The 22,297-nt window shown below is 37.7% G+C and overlaps 8 protein-coding genes across 8 annotated transcripts; 3 read left to right on the forward strand and 5 right to left on the reverse strand.

Annotated features, from left to right (window-relative positions):
- Positions 1 to 177: 177 nt before the first annotated feature.
- PSO2 (DNA cross-link repair protein PSO2) lies at positions 178 to 2,388 on the forward strand (the record flags this gene model as incomplete). The annotated part of the gene is made up of 1 exon (XM_447292.1): positions 178 to 2,388. The coding sequence occupies one exon, from the start codon at positions 178 to 180 to the stop codon at positions 2,386 to 2,388; it is 2,211 nt and encodes a 736-aa protein (XP_447292.1).
- Positions 2,389 to 3,164: 776 nt separating this feature from the next.
- GAT2 (Gat2p) lies at positions 3,165 to 4,868 on the reverse strand (the record flags this gene model as incomplete). Its single annotated transcript, XM_447293.1, has 1 exon — positions 3,165 to 4,868. The coding sequence occupies one exon, from the start codon at positions 4,866 to 4,868 to the stop codon at positions 3,165 to 3,167; it is 1,704 nt and encodes a 567-aa protein (XP_447293.1).
- A 6,308-nt stretch (positions 4,869 to 11,176) lies between these two features.
- GLO4 (hydroxyacylglutathione hydrolase GLO4) lies at positions 11,177 to 12,001 on the reverse strand (the record flags this gene model as incomplete). Its single annotated transcript, XM_447294.1, has 1 exon — positions 11,177 to 12,001. The coding sequence occupies one exon, from the start codon at positions 11,999 to 12,001 to the stop codon at positions 11,177 to 11,179; it is 825 nt and encodes a 274-aa protein (XP_447294.1).
- A 750-nt stretch (positions 12,002 to 12,751) lies between these two features.
- CKB2 (casein kinase 2 regulatory subunit CKB2) lies at positions 12,752 to 13,531 on the reverse strand (the record flags this gene model as incomplete). The annotated part of the gene is made up of 1 exon (XM_447295.1): positions 12,752 to 13,531. One exon carries the CDS (start codon positions 13,529 to 13,531, stop codon positions 12,752 to 12,754), a length of 780 nt encoding a protein of 259 aa, XP_447295.1.
- Positions 13,532 to 14,152: 621 nt separating this feature from the next.
- On the forward strand, positions 14,153 to 17,146 carry HIR2 (Hir2p; the record flags this gene model as incomplete). Its single annotated transcript, XM_447296.1, has 1 exon — positions 14,153 to 17,146. The coding sequence occupies one exon, from the start codon at positions 14,153 to 14,155 to the stop codon at positions 17,144 to 17,146; it is 2,994 nt and encodes a 997-aa protein (XP_447296.1).
- A 68-nt stretch (positions 17,147 to 17,214) lies between these two features.
- On the reverse strand, positions 17,215 to 18,246 carry CYC2 (oxidoreductase; the record flags this gene model as incomplete). The annotated part of the gene is made up of 1 exon (XM_447297.1): positions 17,215 to 18,246. The coding sequence occupies one exon, from the start codon at positions 18,244 to 18,246 to the stop codon at positions 17,215 to 17,217; it is 1,032 nt and encodes a 343-aa protein (XP_447297.1).
- Positions 18,247 to 18,611: 365 nt separating this feature from the next.
- On the reverse strand, positions 18,612 to 19,460 carry PEP12 (SNAP receptor PEP12; the record flags this gene model as incomplete). The annotated part of the gene is made up of 1 exon (XM_447298.1): positions 18,612 to 19,460. One exon carries the CDS (start codon positions 19,458 to 19,460, stop codon positions 18,612 to 18,614), a length of 849 nt encoding a protein of 282 aa, XP_447298.1.
- Positions 19,461 to 19,936: 476 nt separating this feature from the next.
- On the forward strand, positions 19,937 to 22,288 carry SHE4 (She4p; the record flags this gene model as incomplete). The annotated part of the gene is made up of 1 exon (XM_447299.1): positions 19,937 to 22,288. One exon carries the CDS (start codon positions 19,937 to 19,939, stop codon positions 22,286 to 22,288), a length of 2,352 nt encoding a protein of 783 aa, XP_447299.1.
- Positions 22,289 to 22,297: the final 9 nt, after the last annotated feature.

Consider the following 22,297-nt stretch of genomic DNA (forward strand, 5'->3'; position numbering starts at 1 on the left):
AAGTTGCAATAGAAAGTGTTGGAAACACTGATACTTAGGATTCAGAGACTGGTACTCAATATAACATCTGCTTTTATTATAAAAGTATACTTATTTTGGGAGGAATAACTGGTAGTAACACAGGTAAACCTACACATAGAGAGGGATTAAAAGAAGTAGAATAATGACTATACGTTGATGTCAAAGAGACGATCTTTACTAGAAGTCAATCAACGAGAATTACTTCAGAGGACACGAGGTGTTGAAAATGGTAGAATAAGATATAGATCATCCAAAAGGATACATGTCCAGGAGCAAGCAAAAAAGCAGAGAACACTTACGGAGTTTAACATTCCTACCACATCGGTCCTGACTGTGAAGAATAAGAGACCAATTTCTGAAAGGGTAACTGAGTCTATTGAACTTCTCAGTGATGAAGAATCGCTTAATGGTACCGATAAGAATATACAAGCATTCTATACACAGGAAACTAATACCATTGTCATTGATGTAGAAGATGGAGATAGTAGTTTTTCCACTGAATGTAATGTGGTAGATAAGTCGGAAGTGTATGACGGATGCAGTAAATCACTAAATCTATCAAATACAAAACCATCTCAAAGGGAATGCTATAATGATGATCATCTCAAAATAAAATCATCAACTGGGAGCATAAACCGGGGACATAACTTGAAGACTAGCAACAGTAATTCAGAGAAGGGTGAAACAAAAACACCTAATACTAGCCTCATGAAAACAGATCATAGTGATCGTGATATAAAAAACATTCCCCAGCGAAACATAACTACTAAACCAATACTGGAATGCCCTATTTGCTCTAAGAATCTGACTGGTATGAAACTTTTTCAACGTGAAGCTCATTGTGATAACTGCTTTGAACAAAAGCCATTATCAAATTTCATTGAAGGCAGATCTGCCATGGTATGTCAATCTAAAAAGATTCAAACTCATTTGGAATCTACAGTAGAGAAGGAAGTGGGTGATAAACCAAATCCTATAAGTAAATCAAAGAATCCTCGAAGAAATAGGATCCCAGAGAGTTTTAAAATTTTGACTTTTACATCAGGTTACCAGATTATCGTGGATGGTTTCACCTATCCTTTAAAGGAGGATAATAAGATAAAGGATTTCTTTCTATCACACTTTCACTCAGATCATTACATTGGGTTAAAAAAATCATGGACCTCAGGCAATTTGTACTCATCTCCAGTTACTTATGAGCTTTTAAAATATAGGTATACACCTAAGAGAAAAACTAATGAAGATAATGAAAATATCACAAATTGCTTAAAAGCATTAAAACCATACAACCGGGTATGGCTAACTGACACCATTAGTGTAACAACCTTGGATGCAAATCACTGTCCAGGTGCATCTCTCTTTTTGTTCGAAGAATGGGACTCTATGAAAACTGGAATTTTGAAAACAATACTTCATACTGGTGATTTTAGAAGTGATGACAAACTAATTGAGGAAGTCCTTAAATATACAAATCATAGAGAAATAGACGAAATTTATCTTGATACCACGTATCTTCTCTCAACGTTTACCTTTCCTGCACAAGAGGAGTTACTCAATATGGTTGCCAGGTTTATTGAAACAATCAATAACCCAAATTTCCGACAATCTTTCTTTGGAGATAAACAAAAGTCCATATTCCATTTTATGAGTTTACCATCATCTATAGATAAAAAATCAGAGATACCTATGCTTTACTTAGTTGGTACATATTCTATTGGGAAGGAAAAACTGGCAATCAAGATAGCGGAAACCCTGAATACTAAAATTTATGTACAATCTAATTCAATCAAGAGAAAAATGGTAAGCATATATTGGGACCAATGCTTTGACAACTCTCTACTGACTGACGATCCATCTGAATCACAAATTCATCTTGTTTCTTTGAAGGTACTACGTGATTTCAATGCTATTGATAACTATTTGAAGACAATCAAAGAACTTACTGGTAATAAAATAAAATACGATAATGTATTTGGTTTTATCCCAACTGGCTGGACGTTTGGAAATAGGTACAAAAAAGACTTTCAATATGATGGAGAACTGTCTTATGATGATAACTTCAAACTCAGGGTAAAGTATTGCATGGATTTGTTAAAACAAGATGAAGCTAGGCCAACCCAGAATTTTGCAGACGTAAGTAGCCTTGAATGGTTGCGAATGCAATACAAACCCAGGGAGAGGTACCAAATTTTTCGGGTACCCTATTCGGAACATAGCAGCTTTAGGGAGCTCCTAAAGTTTTGTATTTCAGTACCTAGTAAAAATATCATTTCAACAGTCAATGTTGACAATGGTGTCAATAGTGCTGAAACCAGTGAGTGGTTTAAGGCGTTCAAATATATTCGTAATAAACTTAGCAACAATTAAATCCTTTCGAACTATAGACAATAGCTTATGAGAGAAATGGGTATTAGTTTATAGCAACAATGAACTCATATTAATAGTTGCTTGAATTTAATAAATTAAAACATAATATTACATAATCTTGACAAAAGGGAATATAAACATAAACATGCTCCGCATCTTAATTTCAACTTATTATTTTAGTTCTTATTACAATCGCTTGATATATGCACTTCCATAAATAATCCAAAGAATGCAATTTTTAAAACTGAATAAAGGACAAAAGAAAATAATAATAATAAAAAAGACAGTTTAACTTCAGTGCAGAACATATATGAAAAGTTCTAATAAATAGCCTTCCCTGGGCAAATCTGAGATGCTATGTGAAGATATCGTTTAGGAATATTTGTTTTAGAGAGATATATCTTCAGCGTCCATTAGCTATGGTACTCACAATGCCCAAAGTACGTGCATGTGTATGCGGAAGCTATGACTTTTCTGTTACAAGTAAGATAGAAAATAATCAAAGAGATAAGAAAAAAATTACCAGCTTTCAGCAGTTTGAATATTCATAAAAATAAAAAAGAAAGTTTGCTTGACCTCGAATACGATCAATTAAAGATAGTAGTGATCAAAACAAACTCTCATAACAAAAAATTAGGGCTATTTTCATAATAGCATATTAAAAATTGATTAAAATAATAAAATCTCAAAGGCATTAGAATTTAGAACCAGAACTAATATAAGCTGACATTATTGAGTTTGATAACCACCTATAGAACAATAATTTAAGAAGTTGTTTACTCTTCTTTCCTTATGGTGTTGTAGTTACTATCAAGATAAGGATCTGCATCAAACTCTTCAATTATTCCGATAGGGATCTTCAACATCTTGGGTACCCTTCTATTAGCAGTATTGCTTATACGCTTTCTGTATCTTAATAATAAGTTAGCATTTTTTACCCCAAATTTGGATATCGCTTTTCTGTAAAACAAACCGCAGGCATTACAAAGTGTTCTATTTCCGTATGGCCCTCTTCTCCATTCAGGAGTGTGATTCTCACCACAATGTAAACATGAAGTCATTACTACAGTGCCCGCACTGTTGTTAATGTTTTTTGATAGAGAGTTTATGTGTTGTGGTTTGAGAGTTTCTGCATTTGCTAACGCCAAGGAATGGGGAATTGGTAAACCTGAGCTGAAAGATGATGATACTATACCTTCTTTAATTTTCTTTTTCCTTCCCCTCTTCTTGGGTCCAGGATTAGTTACAGAATAGGAATCAAGCACATTGCTCAAGCTAGGTGATTTATCGTTTATGATTCCACTTCCTGGAACTGCACTCATTGCATCAGTCGTAGCGGACTTATATCCTGTCATTGTTGGAGATCCTGCAGAAAACTGGTATGAACTGTGGAACAAGTTCCCACCTATCGGAGAGTGTACAGCATAGGACGTTGGCTGTAAGTTTCCGTAGGCTGGGAAGGGCAAGCTACCTCGGCGGCTATCCATTAATATACTGGCGACGTTCAATGATTTGCTTCTGTTCTCATTTCCTACTTGGAAAATCTGGCCTTCTGAGTTTCTTGTGTTTTGATATGCATTTACGAATTGTTTTTGGTATCCATATGAAGGGTATTCTCCTTGAGTGTATTGTATGTATGAATGTTGTTGTTGAGCTGGGTTGGCCAGTTCGTTGGGCCCGAGTATCTTTGTCTGGTTAGGGGATTTCAGTTGCAGAGTTCTGTTCGATGTCGGCACTAGCGGACTTGATACTGGGTTTGATAAAGAATGTATTGAGGGTATCGAATGAGACACTGGTTGTCTTTGGTACGCTGAAGTCTGTGGTACTGTTGTTGGTGACGATATCTGATTTGGTGACGATGATGTAGTGTTCTGTTGTTGCTGTTGTTGATGCTGTTGCTGTTGTGGTTGTGAGGCCAGATTTTTGAAAGAAGGCAGGAATTTCTGTTCTGGTGATACGTACGAGCTTCTGGAAGAGCCAGAAGGGTACTGGCATGCGAGGATTCTGATTTTCTCCTGTTGTGTTGCTATTTCGTAGTCATGCTGCAACTTGGTTATTTCGTCTATCGATTTCTGAATCGATATCAATCTGTCGCTGAACTCCTTGATGAAATCTGATGACACCAGTGAGTCCTTTGTCACTGCTTTATAGCTGTCCAGCTGTTTGCTAATCTCGTTTTTCTCTATTATCAGTTTCTCTAAATTGGTAGAGCATCTACTGTAAAACTCCGCTTCTGTTATTGTTGTGTAATTGCTGGACACGCCGCTGGAACTACTGCTCTGGGTCAAGTCATGGGAAGTGATGCTTGTTCTTGGGGAAGTCTCTAAGGAATCAGAACCATGCGACGACAGCATCGACAGCTGTTTGCCCTTTGTGTACCTGGGCGACGTGACATCCTCGTCATCTCTTCCCTTCAGTATGGACCATATCGGTGGTATCGAGACCTTTGACATCATTTGCATATTTGTATCTGAGTTCATTATGTATATGCTGTTGCTAGTGTTAGGGCTTTCAAAGTATATGAAATCCTAAAACAAGTCTTGGTAGTCAAGGTACGTTATAAGCAGAGAAGGTGGGGGGTGGGAACAGTGGGCCGGTAAAAGAGTGGGCACAAGTGGAGGGGTAAGATTCGAAGAGATAGAGATCTCGCTTTAATTTATATAAAGATTGTCAATCCTTTTTCCTTCGCTGTCGAATTATTTTTGGACTTTCGACTGACGTTGGGATTGTCCTTTGGGCTTTTTTTCCCTTTAGAATGTGCGTATGTGTGAGTGTTATTTGTGTGTCTTTGTGTGTGACCGTAATGAGCCGGTTGTTTCTTGGGATAGGCAGGGGCCTGGGCCTTAATTGGTGTAGATTTGTCTTGTAGGAGAAAAGCAAGAGAAAAGATAAGCACGCAGACTGCAGGAATTGTGAGTATCGCAGTTGAAAAAAGACAATCTATATTTGGGTTGCCCGGTCTGTTCTTCAGTTCTTGATCTCTTCTGCGTTGTCTGTGTCCACTAATGCCAGATGAGTCGTAGTGGATACACCGAGATGCTGTAGATTGTTTTTCTTTGGGAGGGAGAACTGCTCTTCTTTTCGGTGCTTGTGCAGGGATCTCTTAGAGGGATGTGCGTTTGTGTATCTTCAGTTTCTATCCTTCCTGTTCTGTATCTGTATCTGTATCTCAGGTCACTGCTTCCTGTATGTGTGACTTTTTTAGGGCTGTACGGTGCTGAGAGACTGGTGTAGTGTAGTCGTTCTTTTTTAACTGTAAATTACAAGCTTCTTGCTTGGTGGAACTTTGCGGGATGTCTGCGGGTGTTTGTGTGAGATACAAAAAAAAATTAAATACCGACCGATAGTGGGACGAGGCTGTCTTCTGATCTTTTTGTTTTCTGGTCCTTCTCTATTTTTATTGGGATTCTTAGAGATTCGTGTGCTTTTTTTGTCTGGGGGAGAACTGTGGGACTGTTGGGGGAAAGAGCTCTCTGCAAGGATGTCAGTACTGGAATTAGAAAAAATGGCCTAATCTGTGCTTCTGTGAAACAGCCGTGGACGGGTTGAGGGATTAGTCAAGTTCAAGCGATGCAATTTAGATGATTTCTGATTTGTACTTCTTTCAAGAAGGGCTCTGTTTGCTTAGAAACCAGGGGAGAGAGAAGTTTCAAAATGGGATCGAAAATGAAGAATTGAAAAATAAAAAATGAAAAATAAAAAAAAGGGGATTAAGGAGATGGTTGAGTTACGCTTTGCTATGCGCTTTTCTCTGGGAGCTAGTGGTGTGTGCTGATATAATACAATAAGCGTGAAAGCTTTTGTACTTGCAGTTCTGAGAGATTTGGGGGCTCGGAAACCTGGGAGTTCTTTGTCTTTCAGAAAAATATGATAAGAGAATTGCACGCTACTTGAACTGGAAGTGCACTCAGTTCTACAGCCCTTTCAGTGAATCTGTGGAGGAAATTCCTCTCTCTGTATTGTGTGTTTAATGGACTGTATTCGGGTTTATAGCCTGTGCTTGTGCCGTTCTTCTCGTTTGCCTTTGTGCGGATGCTTCTTTGGCTTTGGCTTTGGCTTTGTGCTACGATCTTGCTTTTCTTTCTCCTTCACCCTCGGGGTTCGCTCTCCTCTAAGAGCAGTTGTCAGCAGGTAATACCTAGAAAAGTACGCTTGCAGGTTGTGAAAGTGACTGAGACTGAGGAATAGAAAATGCTTTTTTGAAGGGGGATGACTATCCTCAGAATGTAGCGTGGGATTGGGGGGGATCGGAGGGACGCGAGACAACAATTTTCGGGATAGAGACTCCTGAGATCGAGATCTGTATGCTACCCACAGAAGTGTTTGTTTTCTTTCAATGAACTTCGTACTAGTGTTTCAGTACTTCAATTTGATGTGGAAAGAGATAAAACCCGTTGGCAGAAAGAAAAAGTGGAAATTGTACGGGGATTAGTATGAATGGGAGTGTGTGTGATGTGTGTGTTTTTCTTGTTTATTCCCGAACGTCTTCTTTCCGTTGGTACGCTGTTTTCTGTTCCAAGATAGCTTATTCAAGTGAACAAAACACAGAAGATTAGCAGTCTTTTAGCTATCTAAGGGGATCCCCTTATTCTAATGTAAGTAGTAACTGTGCTGCTTCAGAAGTGATTAGCTGAAACGGACTTAAACACGATAATGGAGAAGCAACGGCTTAAGTCAACTCCAACTTTTTTTATCTTAAATCAAGACTAACAACTGTTGGCAAAAAGAAATTGATAAAAACTTGTGGGTGTGAATAGATTACTGGCAGCACGTATATTATTTTTTTTTTTTGGCAACGAGCTTCTTCAGTAACTAGTGAGAGATCTTCAAGGGCAGAATTCTAATGAGTGGGAAAAGCGACCGCGGATGGTTTGATAGTGTACTTCCGATGCTCTTCCAAGAGAACCCTCGGTACAACGGTACAACGGTACAACGGTATAACTCTTGCTTTGTTCTTGTCTTGCTTTAGATTGCAACAGAACTAAACTTTTTTTTTAGAATGCACCAATATCCAGAGTTAAAAAAAACCCCTTTGATACACAGATGAACAGGTACAAAGTGTGAAATCCAGATACCAAAATAAGACCAAAAAAAAATGAAATAGTGCCTTGCCACACACACAGTAGCTTATTTCTAAACCCTCTCTGAAAGAAACCTGAGGAACTAAAGGGATAAAAAAATAACTCAACAGTTTTAGAGTTATCTTACTGTAACAGGGTACAGAACAGAGATCACAGAGATCGCAGGGAGAGAGAGAGAGAGGACTAAAAAATTGCCTTCTTAGTAATACTCGTAGTTGTAGCGGCCACAGGGCTGATTATTCCGCAAATGACTCCCTTTGAAATTTCTGAATCACTGAAAGTGGTCAGAGAACAAAGGACAAAGGGGAAAGAATTGTAAATCAAACAGAAAACAATCCCGACACAATCAAAAAGTACGAGAATATATGAAAGTTGCTTAGAAACAGCAGTGGACGCAAAAATTAGAAGAAATACCAAAGAAAAGAAAAAAGAAAATGGAAGCTTATCGAAACAGAGGGTTACGTGGTGACCCAATACTCCAGGAAGTGTAGAGCAACTAAGTTTAAGAGAGCCGATTAGAAGATCGTAGTGCCGAGGAACTTTATATTCGGACAAACGGAGATTTTCCTCTGGTGTTCCAAAGTACTAATAACGAGGAACGGAAAGACTAAAAAGAAAAGCGATATCAAGCTGCGGATCTTTCTTGGACGTCTGAGAAACTAGATCCTAATTAAGAATCGCACGATTAAATAAAGAGAAAAAAAGTGAGACAAAAGCAACTCAGTACAAAGTAGCCTGTATTGGTGAGCACAATCTACTAATGTTTCTGTGTAAGTGTTTTCCGAATGTGTATTCAGAGAAAACAAAATTTACACTAATCTTGCTAATCTGAACAATTTCGATTTTCACCCACTTTTCTCGCCCCTCCGTAACCTCAAAAAGACTAAAGGGATGTATTTAAACAAAGGTGCGTGCGAGGCTTTCTTCGAGAGGGTTTAAAGATGTACTGACAAAAAGGGCAGCTTATTTAGATCCAGCACGTGAAGCAAGTATGTTTCACACGCTTTGCGATAAAAAATGATGCGTATCCCCTTCTCTTATGGCAACTTCTAAGCTTTGTCCCTTCTGATTACCACTAGTTGCAGGGACCAGAGTTTAGGCAAAGGTGATGGATACGAGTACAATACAATCCCAAATACTATGTATATCGAGGGAAATTTAACCTTTCTTATGTAAGATGTGAATAATGCTCTTATCGCAATTACAGCTTGCTATGTTCTGGCACTAGTCAATTTGTATTGATATTCGGGTGCTGTAGATGGGTATCCTGGCTTACCGATTTTTTAGTAATTTTATTTTTTGGCCAGTGGGGAACTACCAACTATACGCTTCGAGAGAACAAAACTGGTATCAGGGGGGGGGGTGAGTTGGTGTTTCTTAGAGCACAAAACACAGTTGTTAGTACTATGGATAGCAATGACAAAATAAAACGAAAAACAAAAATAAGCACTGATTTGCAAGGAGGGGGTTGATTTCTAGTGGAATGATACTTGCCCACCTACTTTCAATGATATCTCCGCGGCCTTCTCAGTTGTATTGAAGGTGGAAACAGATAGTAGTCGCCTCGAAGCAGCTTGCGACCTTAGCCCTGCTTCTTTATAGAGAATGGTTGTTTGTACGACAGAATCTCTGCGGGCAAAAAATAGCAGGTCCTTACTGTGCACAACAATGGTTTGTGTACCCTAATTTTTTTCTTTGTTCAATAGAAATTCGGGTAAAAACTCAATTAGAAATTGTCCTGGTTTGTCCTTTAGAATGATTCCCTAGAGATAAACTTTCTGTCTATGCGGTGGCTTCTTGCGTTTCACACGTTTGGGTTGTGCAGCGCAGGAACAGCTGGTGTTTTGATGTTCTCTTCTGGGTTAGAGGACAACTAATGTCTCGTATTCAGTTAGGGTGCAATGCTTTCAATGCAGGTAGGGTGGGTAGGGTCACTGAGTTAAGTAGGACTGCCCTGCGAAATTTTATAGAGTTAAATGGGGGGTGGTTAGCTTTATAAGTCCGTCTTAGTAAGGGGGGAAGTCACGATATGTTCCTTTTGTATGCAAAATGTCAAGAAATACACAAGAGAATTACAGAAAGACAACTTAGACGCCGAAAACTCTACCACTACATCAAGCATCTAGCTACCTATTCCCAGCTTTTTATACTTTGCAAAACTAGCCAACTGCAATTATAAACAAAACAAAAATCTAATATAGGTAGAACTGTATATTTAATAAAAACATGTATATAACTTTTGAGGTGCTTTTTTGGGGGCAGGAACGACTTATGCATGTAGCGCGCATATTACTGGTCCCAACAGGTTAATTTATTTCCAATTAGCTGTAATTTACTTATTCTCTATGTCTAAGTATAACACCGACTCGCGATTTTTGCTGCCTGCTGTGATAACCAATATTTGAAGTATTTGAAGTAGTTGCAAGCGTTGCAAGCGTTGCAATCGTTGCTTCTAAACCTATTAATATCTTTCTATTTGACAACCTTTGAACTCGCAAAGTGTTGTGTACCTTTTTCATATCTGGTTTTTGAGGTTTTAGGTCATGACCCAAATCTTGCAACAGGCCCCCGGTTTAAATTAGTCACAACCAGAGGAAAGAGATACCTGCCAGTGTTTTTTTTTTTACCTTACATATTCGAATCTGGCTTGTACTCTCTACAAGCTGATTTATTGGTGTGGGGTATCGGGAAAAGTAGTAGCCAAAATAATACCAGCCGCATAACTTTGTGCTTTCTTTACAGTGCCCAATACAACTTTAAATCCTGTTGTCACGATGAAACTAAGAAGCTGAACCCTCTCGGATAACTCCGTGCGGTCGTGGTACAGATAACAAGAACCTTAATCTTGTCTTGCTAACACTATATAATTAATTGATGTTTTAGATTGCATTTTTCAAGATAAATAATGCTAAAGATAAAAGATTAGGATCCGAAGGAAAAGAGTATTGTGGGGTGCCTGTCACATTTCTTTTTGCTCGACAGTATAGAACCACTGCATCTGATTGTATTCCAGGCCAAATACACTCGCCGTCAAGAGGTTTTAACAAAAGTAACCATACAAATACAAATCTAGAAAATAAGACTAAACTATATACAGTCAACAACCTCCAAGAACCAACTCGATCAAGCCCAAATCCTTTCAACTCGATCAAGCAGATGTGTCTATCGTTTTGATAAGTATCTCACAAAACCGTAAACCCTAATTATGAGATCGAACGATGCGCCAAACACGAGTGTAAGTGTCACTACATTGGCTGTGGCATGTGATTCTTCTATTTTTCTCTCTTCGAAAGCGAAGAAAAAAAAATTCTGAAAAAAAAAAAATGTATATAAATACAGTGCTGATGGTAGAAAAGTTCAAATCTTCTAAAAAGACTTCTCTTGTTCAAAGCTCAGATCCCTGGAATCTTTAAAATTATTCTCCGACCTTATAGAAAAGGAACTTCCTAAGCTCTTACAATGGCACTGGGGGTGTGGACAGCGGAGATATACTGATTGCAGGGGTCTGTCTTATAAAAGATGGCACTCTTGTGGAGATGATCTATGAAACACTTCTTCTTCTTCGTTTCATTTGTTATTTTCCCTTTTATCGGAAAATGACGCAAATAGATTTCTCAAACATTTACTACAAAAGTATTGAATTTCTTGTTACGTTATATTGATAAATATGTGTGTGTCTGTTATAAATATTTTGCTGTGGTGTCTTATTACATGGCATTCTTCATCTTTCTCAGCTTGTCCATGACAGCAGCAGATGTCCATTGGTTCTCTGAATCACCTACAGCAGCTCTAACTATAGGATCGTCTAGTTTCATGAAAGGATTGAATAGCAATTCATCGGCCAATGTGAATTTACCAGTAGTAACTTCATGCTCGTTGCAAAATCTTTCCAATTCATCAAACCTGCTGTTTACGTTAGTAGTTGGATAAATCTTACTACGAACAAACTTGACATTGCTCTTTGTGTATTCATGGCCCGGGTACACAAGAGTACTAGACCAATTGTTCTTGCCGACACCTTCTAATATATACTTGTTCAGAGCGGCATCCATCTCTTCGCCGGTACCTTCAAAGAATCTACCACAACCAGCAGTAAACAGGGTGTCACCAGTAAAGATACATCTTTCGTCAGTTTCCGGGTCTCTTATGTAGTAGCATACAGAGTCCTGTGTATGGCATGGAGTCCTAATGCATGTAACATCCAAATTACCAATCTTTAGCTTCTGTGAATGTGTTGGAATCAATGTAACATTGTCACACTCCTCAGAGCCACCAATTACTTGCAATGGCTTGCCAACAGTCTCCTTAAATTGCTTTAGCAAACTAGTGTTACCACCAGCATGGTCATAGTGGTGATGAGTATTGACTAACGCCACTACACTTTCCCTTTCGCTCTCTGACAACTCTGGCCAGACTTCATGCGGCTCAGCTGGATCAATTAACCAAGATGTGGTTTGGTCCTGGTTGCTGACCAGATAACTGTAGTTGACACCACCTGTGTGCCATCTCATCTTAATTGGCTTAACATGCATCTTCCTAATTAATTGTAGGTTCCTCAGTCTGTTCATAAAATTATTTATGGCCAGCTTCTAAAACCTGTTACAGAATCGGTTACTGGATCTAGTCACTACTCAAATAGATATAATTGCAAGGATAAGTCTCAAAGTTTAGAAACTTTGAGTGCTACACAATGTCCCCATTAGGGAGCAGGTCGTCTTAGCAATTTAGGGCTGCTCTAGCTCGCTTTTTTTCTCGATAGCTAGTCGGGCTTTCTTTCTTTCGCACGGACATAACTTTAATAGATAAAGCTCAACTTCATGTGATAATATTATTAGGCATTCAATTTAATGATATTATAGAGCATTCTATACTCGTTACAAACAACATTTAAACATCGGTATGATACAAAAGTCTTCAATTATATCATTTAAATAGTTTTATCCCCGGTAAAATGCAACAAAGTTAAATGGCAACTGAAGTTACTCTCATCCAGAATGGCCATTGGTGCCATTACTGCACAAGAGGTAATATAAAAACCAGTTGACCACAACGTACTTTGGTGTCTCTGTGTGGGTTTTCATCCATTTTTGAACAGCAGGGCAGGATGAAGTATATTACTAAAATTGAAGTATGCAATTGACAGTTGAATATGAAATAGAAAATAAATCATTCATATAAATTTTGATAATCAAATGACTGAAAAAGACATGGTGCTAAAGGAAGAGAAATCGTTACACTTCGTGATATTAGGTTATGTCGGCAAATATTATTAACGGAGATTTTCAATCACGGAAGCCACCACTTTTTGATAAGTCAACCTCTTTAGCTTGAAGTCTCTTAACCAACTTGAGCCTTTGCAACTCTTGCCAACGTGTTAGTTGTGCTTGTTTATGTAATTCGAACCCAAATATCTTTGGAACATATCTAGCAGTTGGGTGTTTAGGTACCATGTCTGGGAATGCCTGTAAGAACATTCCTGGGAAACTAGTTCCGAAGTATGCACCATCAATGGAACTGTGTCTAGATGACTTAGGGTTGTAAAGGTCTTCACATGATGGACAGTATAGTTTGACACTATCTATACCAGGAACATCATGTAAACCCACCGGCAGCAAAGGTTGAAAGTTACAATATACTCTTGAACATCTACCAAAATCTGCGTCTTTGTACTTGCTCAACATCTTCTGTAATCCTTTCACCGTGATAATATATCTCGCATGGATCAACCCATAAAATTTTCTGGCGTCATTCTCCAATTGCTCAAGACGTGCTTTGGACATGTTCTCCACAATGCTGTCATCTAACTCATCCACTATATATTGTACAACTTGGCTGAACTTCGACACTGTCTTTTGTAAGTTAATCAGATTGAAACGGTCTGTTATGTATTCTGGATCGACGTCACAGAAGTATTCATGCCCTTTTCTTCCTAAAAACAAATCTATCCACATCTGAGCATACTCTGAAGAATCAGTGGCGTCGTCCATTACTTCATCATCCAACTCAACCCTGCTAGTGTTTGTACTCATACGATCCGCCATCTGTATATCTCTCTCAGTCATGGTATCACTTAATATCTATTATTATATTGTAGTTTCTGCGTTACTTAGGTTTCCTTTCTCCTCCAAATACTGTATTTGCTTCTATCAATGGAGCTCTATCACGGATACAATCTCCTGCTGCTCTAACTATTCTGTGTAGTGGTATTCCCAAAGCAGCTATGCCCCCTTTTCAATTGGTATCAATGTAATGTGCTACTACCAGCAGATAAGACAAAATTGCACTCTCTCAAATGCTGCTGCCAAGAGTATATACTCAAACGTCAAGACAGTGTCAGTCCAAAGATCGTCAATCAATCTCACAGTCCAAGGATTGTCCATCAACTAACAACGTTTCCCAAGCGTATTTTTCCAAATTGCTTCAGAATATTTTTTTTTTTTCAGAGAAATCATCAAAATCCGTGTCGTGTGCGTATTTGGCAGAAGATAGGCTAGTTTAACAATACAACAATAGTAAAATTGATTCAAGCAGTAGTCTTGGATGGTGTCTCTTATACCAACCACTCTTGTCATTAGAATATTCCTTACAAAGGTATACTAATTAGTAACGGATTCAACGCTTCGCATCTCCTTCCAATTATTTCGAGTGTTTATAAGATATAAAAAAGCAGACACGAATTCTAGATGAGGTTGTTGAAGTATCCCTTAGAAGGTATTAGCGGTAATGTTACGAGTCTTGTTACAATTGACGCCGAGTATGTTGTTGTGTGTGGGAGTCGCGGAGATATACAGGTATGGCACCAGCAACAGTTACTGGATACCGCGTTTGACAGGTGTACCCTTGAAACTTTGAAGCCGAAATATAGTTTCACGTTTGAACTTAAAGATGACGAGGACGAGTTAGTTTTTGCCATGGGTGATCGCGATTGTCTGTACTTGGGAACTGAGCACAGCGTTTACAGCTATTCCGGATGGCTAAAAGCGTTGGAATCTGGTCACACTACATTGGAAAACAAGCTGATATATACGACAGTGAGCCAATCTATCATTACAGATGTGAAATGGGATTCTCTTTTGGATATACTCTTTGTTTTGACTGATAGGCCTTGTAAGATACATTTGTTTGATACTAGATCAGCCAACAAAAAGGAAATTACATCAATAGCCCTCGATAAAAATAGCAAGCCCCTTACCGGTGTAGTAGATCCATCTGGTGCAGGTACATTCACTGTCTTAACATCCGATAGATCAATTGTAGTATATCATATCAATAGAACTGGTGATTATAAAGAAGTGAAAAAACTATCGCAACACGTATTAGTCTACCCGTTGCATTACAAGATCACTATGCCCCCACAAGCAGATTTCCTACCAATAATAAACAGTTTAAAAGGTAGCTCAGGAGCAGCAGGTTCAACAGCTACGGTTCTACTTAATAGAAATGAAAATTATAAAGTGATGTCTACTTTGGTACCTTCAGCATCGAGTAATACTAAGGTTCTAGTGCATTCCCCAAAAATGTATGAGAAGGCCAACTTGAAGAGAGGGACAATTTCAAGGTACAATTTAGTAGCTACATCAACAAATACAGATGGCTCGATTATGATATGGAACACAAAGAGGGGTAAACCATTATTTGCCCCACTAAATATTTCTGATTCAGCCATAAATGATATGATATGGTCAAGTAATGGGTTGACACTTTTTGCAGTGTCGAACGACAATGTACTTTATACTTTTGCATTTTTGCAAGATGACTTAGGTAAAACTGTGCCTATGGAGGAAATTGAGAATATACGCCAATCCAACATCATTAAAGAGCCTCTCCCTATTGCATATGTCATTACTGCTTCCGATGGTTTGGGGGACATATCCACCTCAAAAAATCAAGGTTTGGGCGTGGCAGCTGATAATAGTAGTAATATACTTTCTACTGACACTAATACGAACGAAAAAAATCTGTCTACAGTAAATACAACGGAACCTCAGACAAACTCTCAAAGTTCTAGTTATAACAACAAGCCAGAAAGTAAGCTTGACTCCTCTAAGAGTGAAATAACTTCCGCAGATAGTTCTGATGAGAAGGCTAAAAACTTAGAAGCCAGACCAATTGAAGCCAAGAGTAAGAAAATATTAAATGGTAAAAATCTAGAAAGTAAAAGTTCTTCTGTAACAACTAGCGATAATATTCAAAAGAAAGTAGAGGATTCTAAATCTAATGTTAGCGTTACTGCTACAGAAAAGAAAACCAAACCTGATAAGAAATCAATCAAGTCTGAAAATGGTGAATCTAAAGTAAATAAAGCTCAAAATACTATCAGTCCAAAAGAAAGTAATACGACGGACAATAAATCAACCACACCGGACTTTAAGAATCCTTCGTATCAGGTTCCTAAGGATCTTAAAAGAAAGCCTAAGGAGGATGCATTAGGAAATGCAGTTACTAAAAGAGCCAAAAAAGACTTAGAGCCTGTTGATTTTCTAGATACGGGTCTACTTCTGCCAAATGTAGCCTTTTCTCGTGTCAGGTTGTCAACTCCATTGATTCGAATGAATATTGATTGTACATCATCCAATGACAGTAAAATATTACTAAATATTAGAAACGGTAGCGGAAATGAGCAAAAGCCCACAATTGTGAAATTACTTGATAAAACAGTTACACCAGAAAGAACCTTGTTCCAGGATTTTATTCCAAAATTTGTTAGCCTTGCTACATCCGGTGATGATTTTTGGGCTTGTTCGAGTGAAGATGGAACTCTATATATATTCAATGATGTAGGGAGGAAAATTATTCCACCTCTTACGATTGGGGTTCCTATAAGTTTTTTAGAAGCTTGCGGGAAATATTTATTGTGTGTCTCCAGTATTGGAGAGCTATATTGCTGGAATATTGCTTCCAGTAAATTGGAATTTCCTGTTACAACCATTTTCCCCTTATTAAGTCCAAGTATAAGGTACTCAGATGATATTTTGACTAGAGCTGAAAATATTACAATGTGCTCTGTCACAAATAATGGCTTCCCTATTGCTACTTTGAGTAATGGGGATGGTTACATGTACGATAAAAATATGGAAACGTGGCTTCTTGTCTCTGACGGTTGGTGGGCTTATGGTTCTCAATATTGGGATTCTACTAATAACTCTAATTTGATTCCAGATTCTTCTACAAAGCCAACTGAAGGACAGTCTTCTACCGAAATATCAAAAGCAAGTATTGTCACTCTACTGGAGAAGAAGACTAATAATGAATTAACTAGAAAGGGTAGAATAAAGAATTTACGAAGATTTGCTAGGACAATTCTGATGAAAGAGGGATTTGAGAATATTGAGGAGATTGTAACTTTATCGCACTTGGAAAACAAACTGCTTGTAACATTGAGGCTTGAAGAGCAGCATGAGTTTAAGAAACTAATTAAGCTTTATGCCGTAAAATTAGGTGAACTTGGTTATGTAGATAGACTTCGTGATCTTTTTGCATGGATTATTTCTGACAGCAATGACAATGGTGACTTAATTCCTGGTATTAATAGAAAAGAATTAGTTAAAACTCTATTGACAGCATGTGCGGATTTAAGATCAGTACAACGAGTGACCATTGATTATGCAGATATGTTGGGTTACTTACCGAACGATATTTTTTTCGATTGTGAATCACAAAATGATACTGGTAAGTAGTATTAATAGGTAAATACATAAGGTACATTTATTTACAAGGTCAAATGAGTCCAAGTGCTAGTTTTTCTCTAATCCATCTTATATACGTTTGAGTTATCCCAACCTTTTTCTCCAAGTAGTCCTTCTATCGGGCCTTGTGAAGTATCGTATTTTGCGCCAGCCACAGTTGTTATGTACCCTTCTGGGCCGCAAACTATGGATGTATCTAGATTTCCAGCGTTGGAAGTATTAGGTCCAGGAATCAATTGTTTAAAATCAATAATGTTATCGCCTTTAGATGTCTCGAATAAGTGGTAAGTTATTTTATTTTGTTGCGCTAGTCCATTAACAAGATGATAGAGGCATCCTAATTCCTGGATGGACTTGCAAGAATGAAATAGTGTCATATTGTAGTTGAACTGTCCATAAGGATTTAATATCGGTTGTAGTGCTGTAACAATACCTGTACCACCGGCAAAAAAAGGAACGTTTGATAATTGAGTTTTATTTATAAGGGTACTTCCGTTAGCATCTCTATGATGCTTGGATAAGTCGTTTCGGAACTTGTAATCGATAAATGGCCCTCTTAATTCAAGAGTGCTCCCCACAGGCAATGACTTTATCCAGCGAGCTACTTCACCGTTATTGTAACTCTTAATGTAGAACAATAGCTTTTTAGATTCTACTGGATCATTTAAGTCTAGAGGAACAATATTTCCATTGCTCTTGAGTTGTAACGGCAATGGTGTGTAATTTCTGACTACCATTATTTCTGGCTGCTTAACTTCAATCGACCAGAGTATATTTCTTTCCAGTTCTTTCCACAAGTTCACGTTCTGCCTTTTGAGTGGAGTTAGTTCGATTAAATAATGGCAATTATCAATATCATGTCTGCGTGTTATTTTATATTCTGTGAAGTCATTCGGACTCAACTCTTTAGTTTTAGTAAATGTCTCAACGTATTTCTGCTTGATGAGATCCTTATAAGTCCAGGTGACAAAGGCTGAGGCTGATAATATAATAGAATATCCTATTATAGACCTCTTAGAAAAACTTCTCTTAATTGGACTAACGCTCGAGATGGTCCTCCTACCACAGAGAGCTTGATACCCTTTCAACATAGTCTTGGATCGGGAAGAAATCTATTTTGATTATGATTCCTTTTAATTGTCATATTATTTCTATGTGAGCTTATTATCGATTAATTCAGGATTTGATGATCATTTGCATTCAAATTTGAAGTCATCGGGTATCGGGTTCTGTGTGGGAATGATGCAATCGAGATAAAATATGACTTGATAGATTTAGCAGTAAATATATGTATGAGAAAGTTTGAATATACTATTTAATAATACTTGATGTTAGACACTTAAAAATTACAAGCAAGCTAAAGAGTGCAATGAAAATAAAAAGTTCACCTTTGGAAAACCAGTTCCAAGGTAGTTGCGTTTTTTACAATCTTATCGAATTCTTGGTAATGCCAACTCTAGATTACTATTAAAATCATCAGTATTAGCATCACGACAAGTATCATCAGAAAATACAAGCAGTACCTGCTGCTACGTTTTTGCATTCTATTTGCTTTGTTGAGTTCTTGGGATGCACCTGCAGTATTTTCAACTGCGGAATATATGTTGGCTTCTATGTTATCGACCATCATACCTTGGTGAGTTATTACAGCCCCCAGATCCTTGAATATACCGTTAAGCTCTGTGATACCTCTCTCGATATTTGTGATCTCTTCATCTCTTTCTTGAATGAGCCTCTGCTGATAAGCAAACTCTTCATTGTTGATAGGTTCTCTCTCGATAACGAAGTTCACTTGACGTTGAGCTGTATTATCATTATTTGTCTGATGTGATTCTTCATCTTCTTGTAACAGTGCTGTCCAGTTTTGTTCTTCATTCAATTTGCCTCTTGCTTCCGCATTTATGGACTTGATAATCTTCGAGAACTGCTGTTGTGCTGTTTGAGATTCTTGTATTGAGAATCTTGAGTCTCTAATTAGCTTGTCTCTGGCTATAATTTGTGGCTTATCGAGCTCAGAGTCCTCGATGTTGTCAATCTCTTTCACATCTTCGTTTACATTCTTTAAAAGCTCATTAACCACCTCTATATTAGTTAAAGCCTTCTTATTGATGTTTTGAACAACGTTGGCATTGACATCTATGTCAGAATTATCCAAGAACCGAGACAAGGACTCGGTGAACTGCCTCAGTGTCGAGACCCGGCCGTTAACCTCAAATAACTCGCTGGAAATCTTGTCTTTTAGCTCTTCAAACCGGGGACAGTCTCTGAACATGGGAGAAGACTCCCTCTCCTCATATGAATCCATTTCCGTAATCTGTCTGTCAAACCGCTAGTTTTAACACTTTCCCCTATTAATAAAGCTCGTAAAATACTAATAGCTTTTAAAACTTCCTTCTCTCAAAGTTAAATTCCAGTAGTGTTAGCCTTCAAATTTGTTTTATGACTGAATGTACTCCTCTGCTGTACATAAAACAGCCAATATATAACTTTTAAACAGTATTAACGTTGAAGAGTGGCTTTTTTGACACTTTAATATGCGATGATCCGATTTTCTGCCAAAGTTGCCCGACGATGAGCATGAAGGGGATCGCATCCCTACAAAATATATACAATATAGGAAATGAGTAGTCAAATTTTGGGCAAGTTACATCAATTGTAACTGTCAATATTACTAGTGACAGTGACCTAAGGTTTGCTTTATTAATTGCTGGTTAAGAGTGGAGGGAAGAGGCCAAAAAAAGCTGGTACTGCAGAGTTACATTTGAAAGCGGAACCGCAGTAATGTCTGTAAGTAAAGATGCTATAGAAACACTCTGTGAGGAGCTGGACAAATCTGCTACTATTTCAATTGATGAAAAGAGCTATCAGGAGGCTTTAGATGAGATTAAAGATATAATTGTACGTAAGAAGAGGGTAGCGAGTGCGCAATTACCTGAGATCGAGAAGGTTTTGATTAGATCGTACCAGGATCATACTGAGAGCAAGAAATTCCTGCGAGAAATTATTAAAAGTAATGTGGGTAAAGCATTAGATCTTTTTGAGATGTTAAGTTTACCGTCTATACATGTTCTAGTTGGTATTTTCTTTGACAGTGAAGAGACCATGGTTTTATTAGATGAGCTGAGAACTAGGATTCATTATGGAGAGGACCCCAATATAAAATACCTTTTGTCGATTGTGCTGCAATTGCTCTCGAAGTTCACCTATGTGTTTAACGATTTCTCATTTTTAGTCAGAGATTTGTGTCTGCGATGCAGAGAACCGGATGTCTCGCCAATGATGCTGTTAATCTTTACGCAGTTAAATTATAGATACCCTGATGAATTCAAAGTAAAATTTCTAGAAACTATGGATGTACTGATAATGGAAGCTGAGGAGGATATAGGCGACGAACCTCTATGCCTAATTGTGGAGATACTGACGGAATTGTATCCCTCTCTAACAGGACTATGTTCCGAGGTCCTGTTAACTAGGGGTGCAGGCAAAATGCTCAAAGAAAGGGCTACAAGCGAGGACAGCGATAAAAACTTTAGAAGTAAGTTATTGAAGCTGCTATCGATCGCATGTATAGATGAAACTGTACGAGTTCATATTAGTGAAAAATATATCGAAACTCTGGAAACCTCAATGCAGTTTTCTGAATATAAGGTTTTGGCTGCACTTGTTTTGATCAAGACATGGTCTTTCTTGAAACTTAAGCACATTGATATTAACAAACTGGCATCGATATTAGTGGATAATTTTTTGGATAGTGCAGTCTTAGAATCGGAAGATACGGAAACAAGGGATAGTAATCAGACCCTAGTCTACACTATTGAAGGTTTAGCTTATTTAACCCTGAAAGTTCCCATTAAAAGAATGCTAAGAATTCATGAAGTTTTTAGAAATGAAATCATCAAGCTAGCAAAAAAGGAATCAGGTACTAACCCCAACTATTTTGGGATATTGATAATAATTGCAAATTTGACAGCTTTGCCCAATGATAAGACTAATCCGACAAATCAAACTCATTCTGGATCGATGGCTCAGTTGAGCATGTATGCTAATATGGGAGCTGATACGAATAAATTGAAAGATAACGTTCCTGATTCAGAAGAAGAAGTAAAAGAATTTCAAGAGAAATTTATACTAAAAAAGGATCTTCTTGCTGATATGAAAACAAAGTTCAACGATATGTCTCCAGGATCCAAACAACAATACATGAGGATAGTGTATAATATGACAAGGGTAAAGGAGAATATATCGTCATGTGTCCAACAAGGGGTGACTACAAATATTCTTGAGTATTTGGTTAGTAAACAAGATAAGGGTGTAGCAGTTAGGCTACTAGCATACCGATCACTGACTAGAATTTTAATCTCTACAGATCCAGCTTTAATTTTCAATAAGTACTCACCACTAAATGCCATTCCATTTTTATTTGATTTAATTGGTACTACGGAATCTGGCGAGGAAACTCAAGAAAAGATAGAACTAAACCCTTTACTAGAAAATGATGACAATATTGAAGTATTAGATCGCTATGAAGCTCTATTGGCATTAACAAACTTGGCAGCTACTCCAACTTCTAATGGGGAGGAGATTTGTAAATCGATTTCTAATACACCAAAATATTGGAATTCAATAGTAAATTTGATGCTAAATGAGAATCTATTGATTCAAAGATCGACTCTGGAACTGATCAGCAATCTCATGAGTCATCCACTTCCAGTGGCTGCCAAGTTTTTCAATTTTTCTAACCCTCAGAGTTTGCGTAATTTCAACACACTAGTACAATTGATTGAGCTGGACGATATAGCTTCTCAAAGAGCAATCGCTGCTTTGTTCGCAAATATTGTTATTTCTGTGCCATTCATATCTGAGGAGTTGTACGAGAAAGATGTTCTTATTAGCAGAGCTATTCGAATATTGAATGATCAAAATGATGATATTGAATTAACCCAAAGATTAATAATATTTTTCTATGGATTATTTGAATATGCTCCTGAAAAGCCTGAGAGTCAGAAAGCCAAGGAAAAGAATTTGTTTAAAAATGCAAACCTCAGAAAAGCATTGGAAAAGTCTCTGGTAAACCAAAATGTTGGGGGAGAATACAAGGATGCTATTCCTACAATGTTGGCTTTGATGTCATAAATTCGTCAA

The sequence above is a fragment of the Nakaseomyces glabratus genome, chromosome I, assembly GCF_010111755.1.
Source record: "Nakaseomyces glabratus chromosome I, complete sequence".
Taxonomy (NCBI): domain Eukaryota; kingdom Fungi; phylum Ascomycota; class Saccharomycetes; order Saccharomycetales; family Saccharomycetaceae; genus Nakaseomyces; species Nakaseomyces glabratus.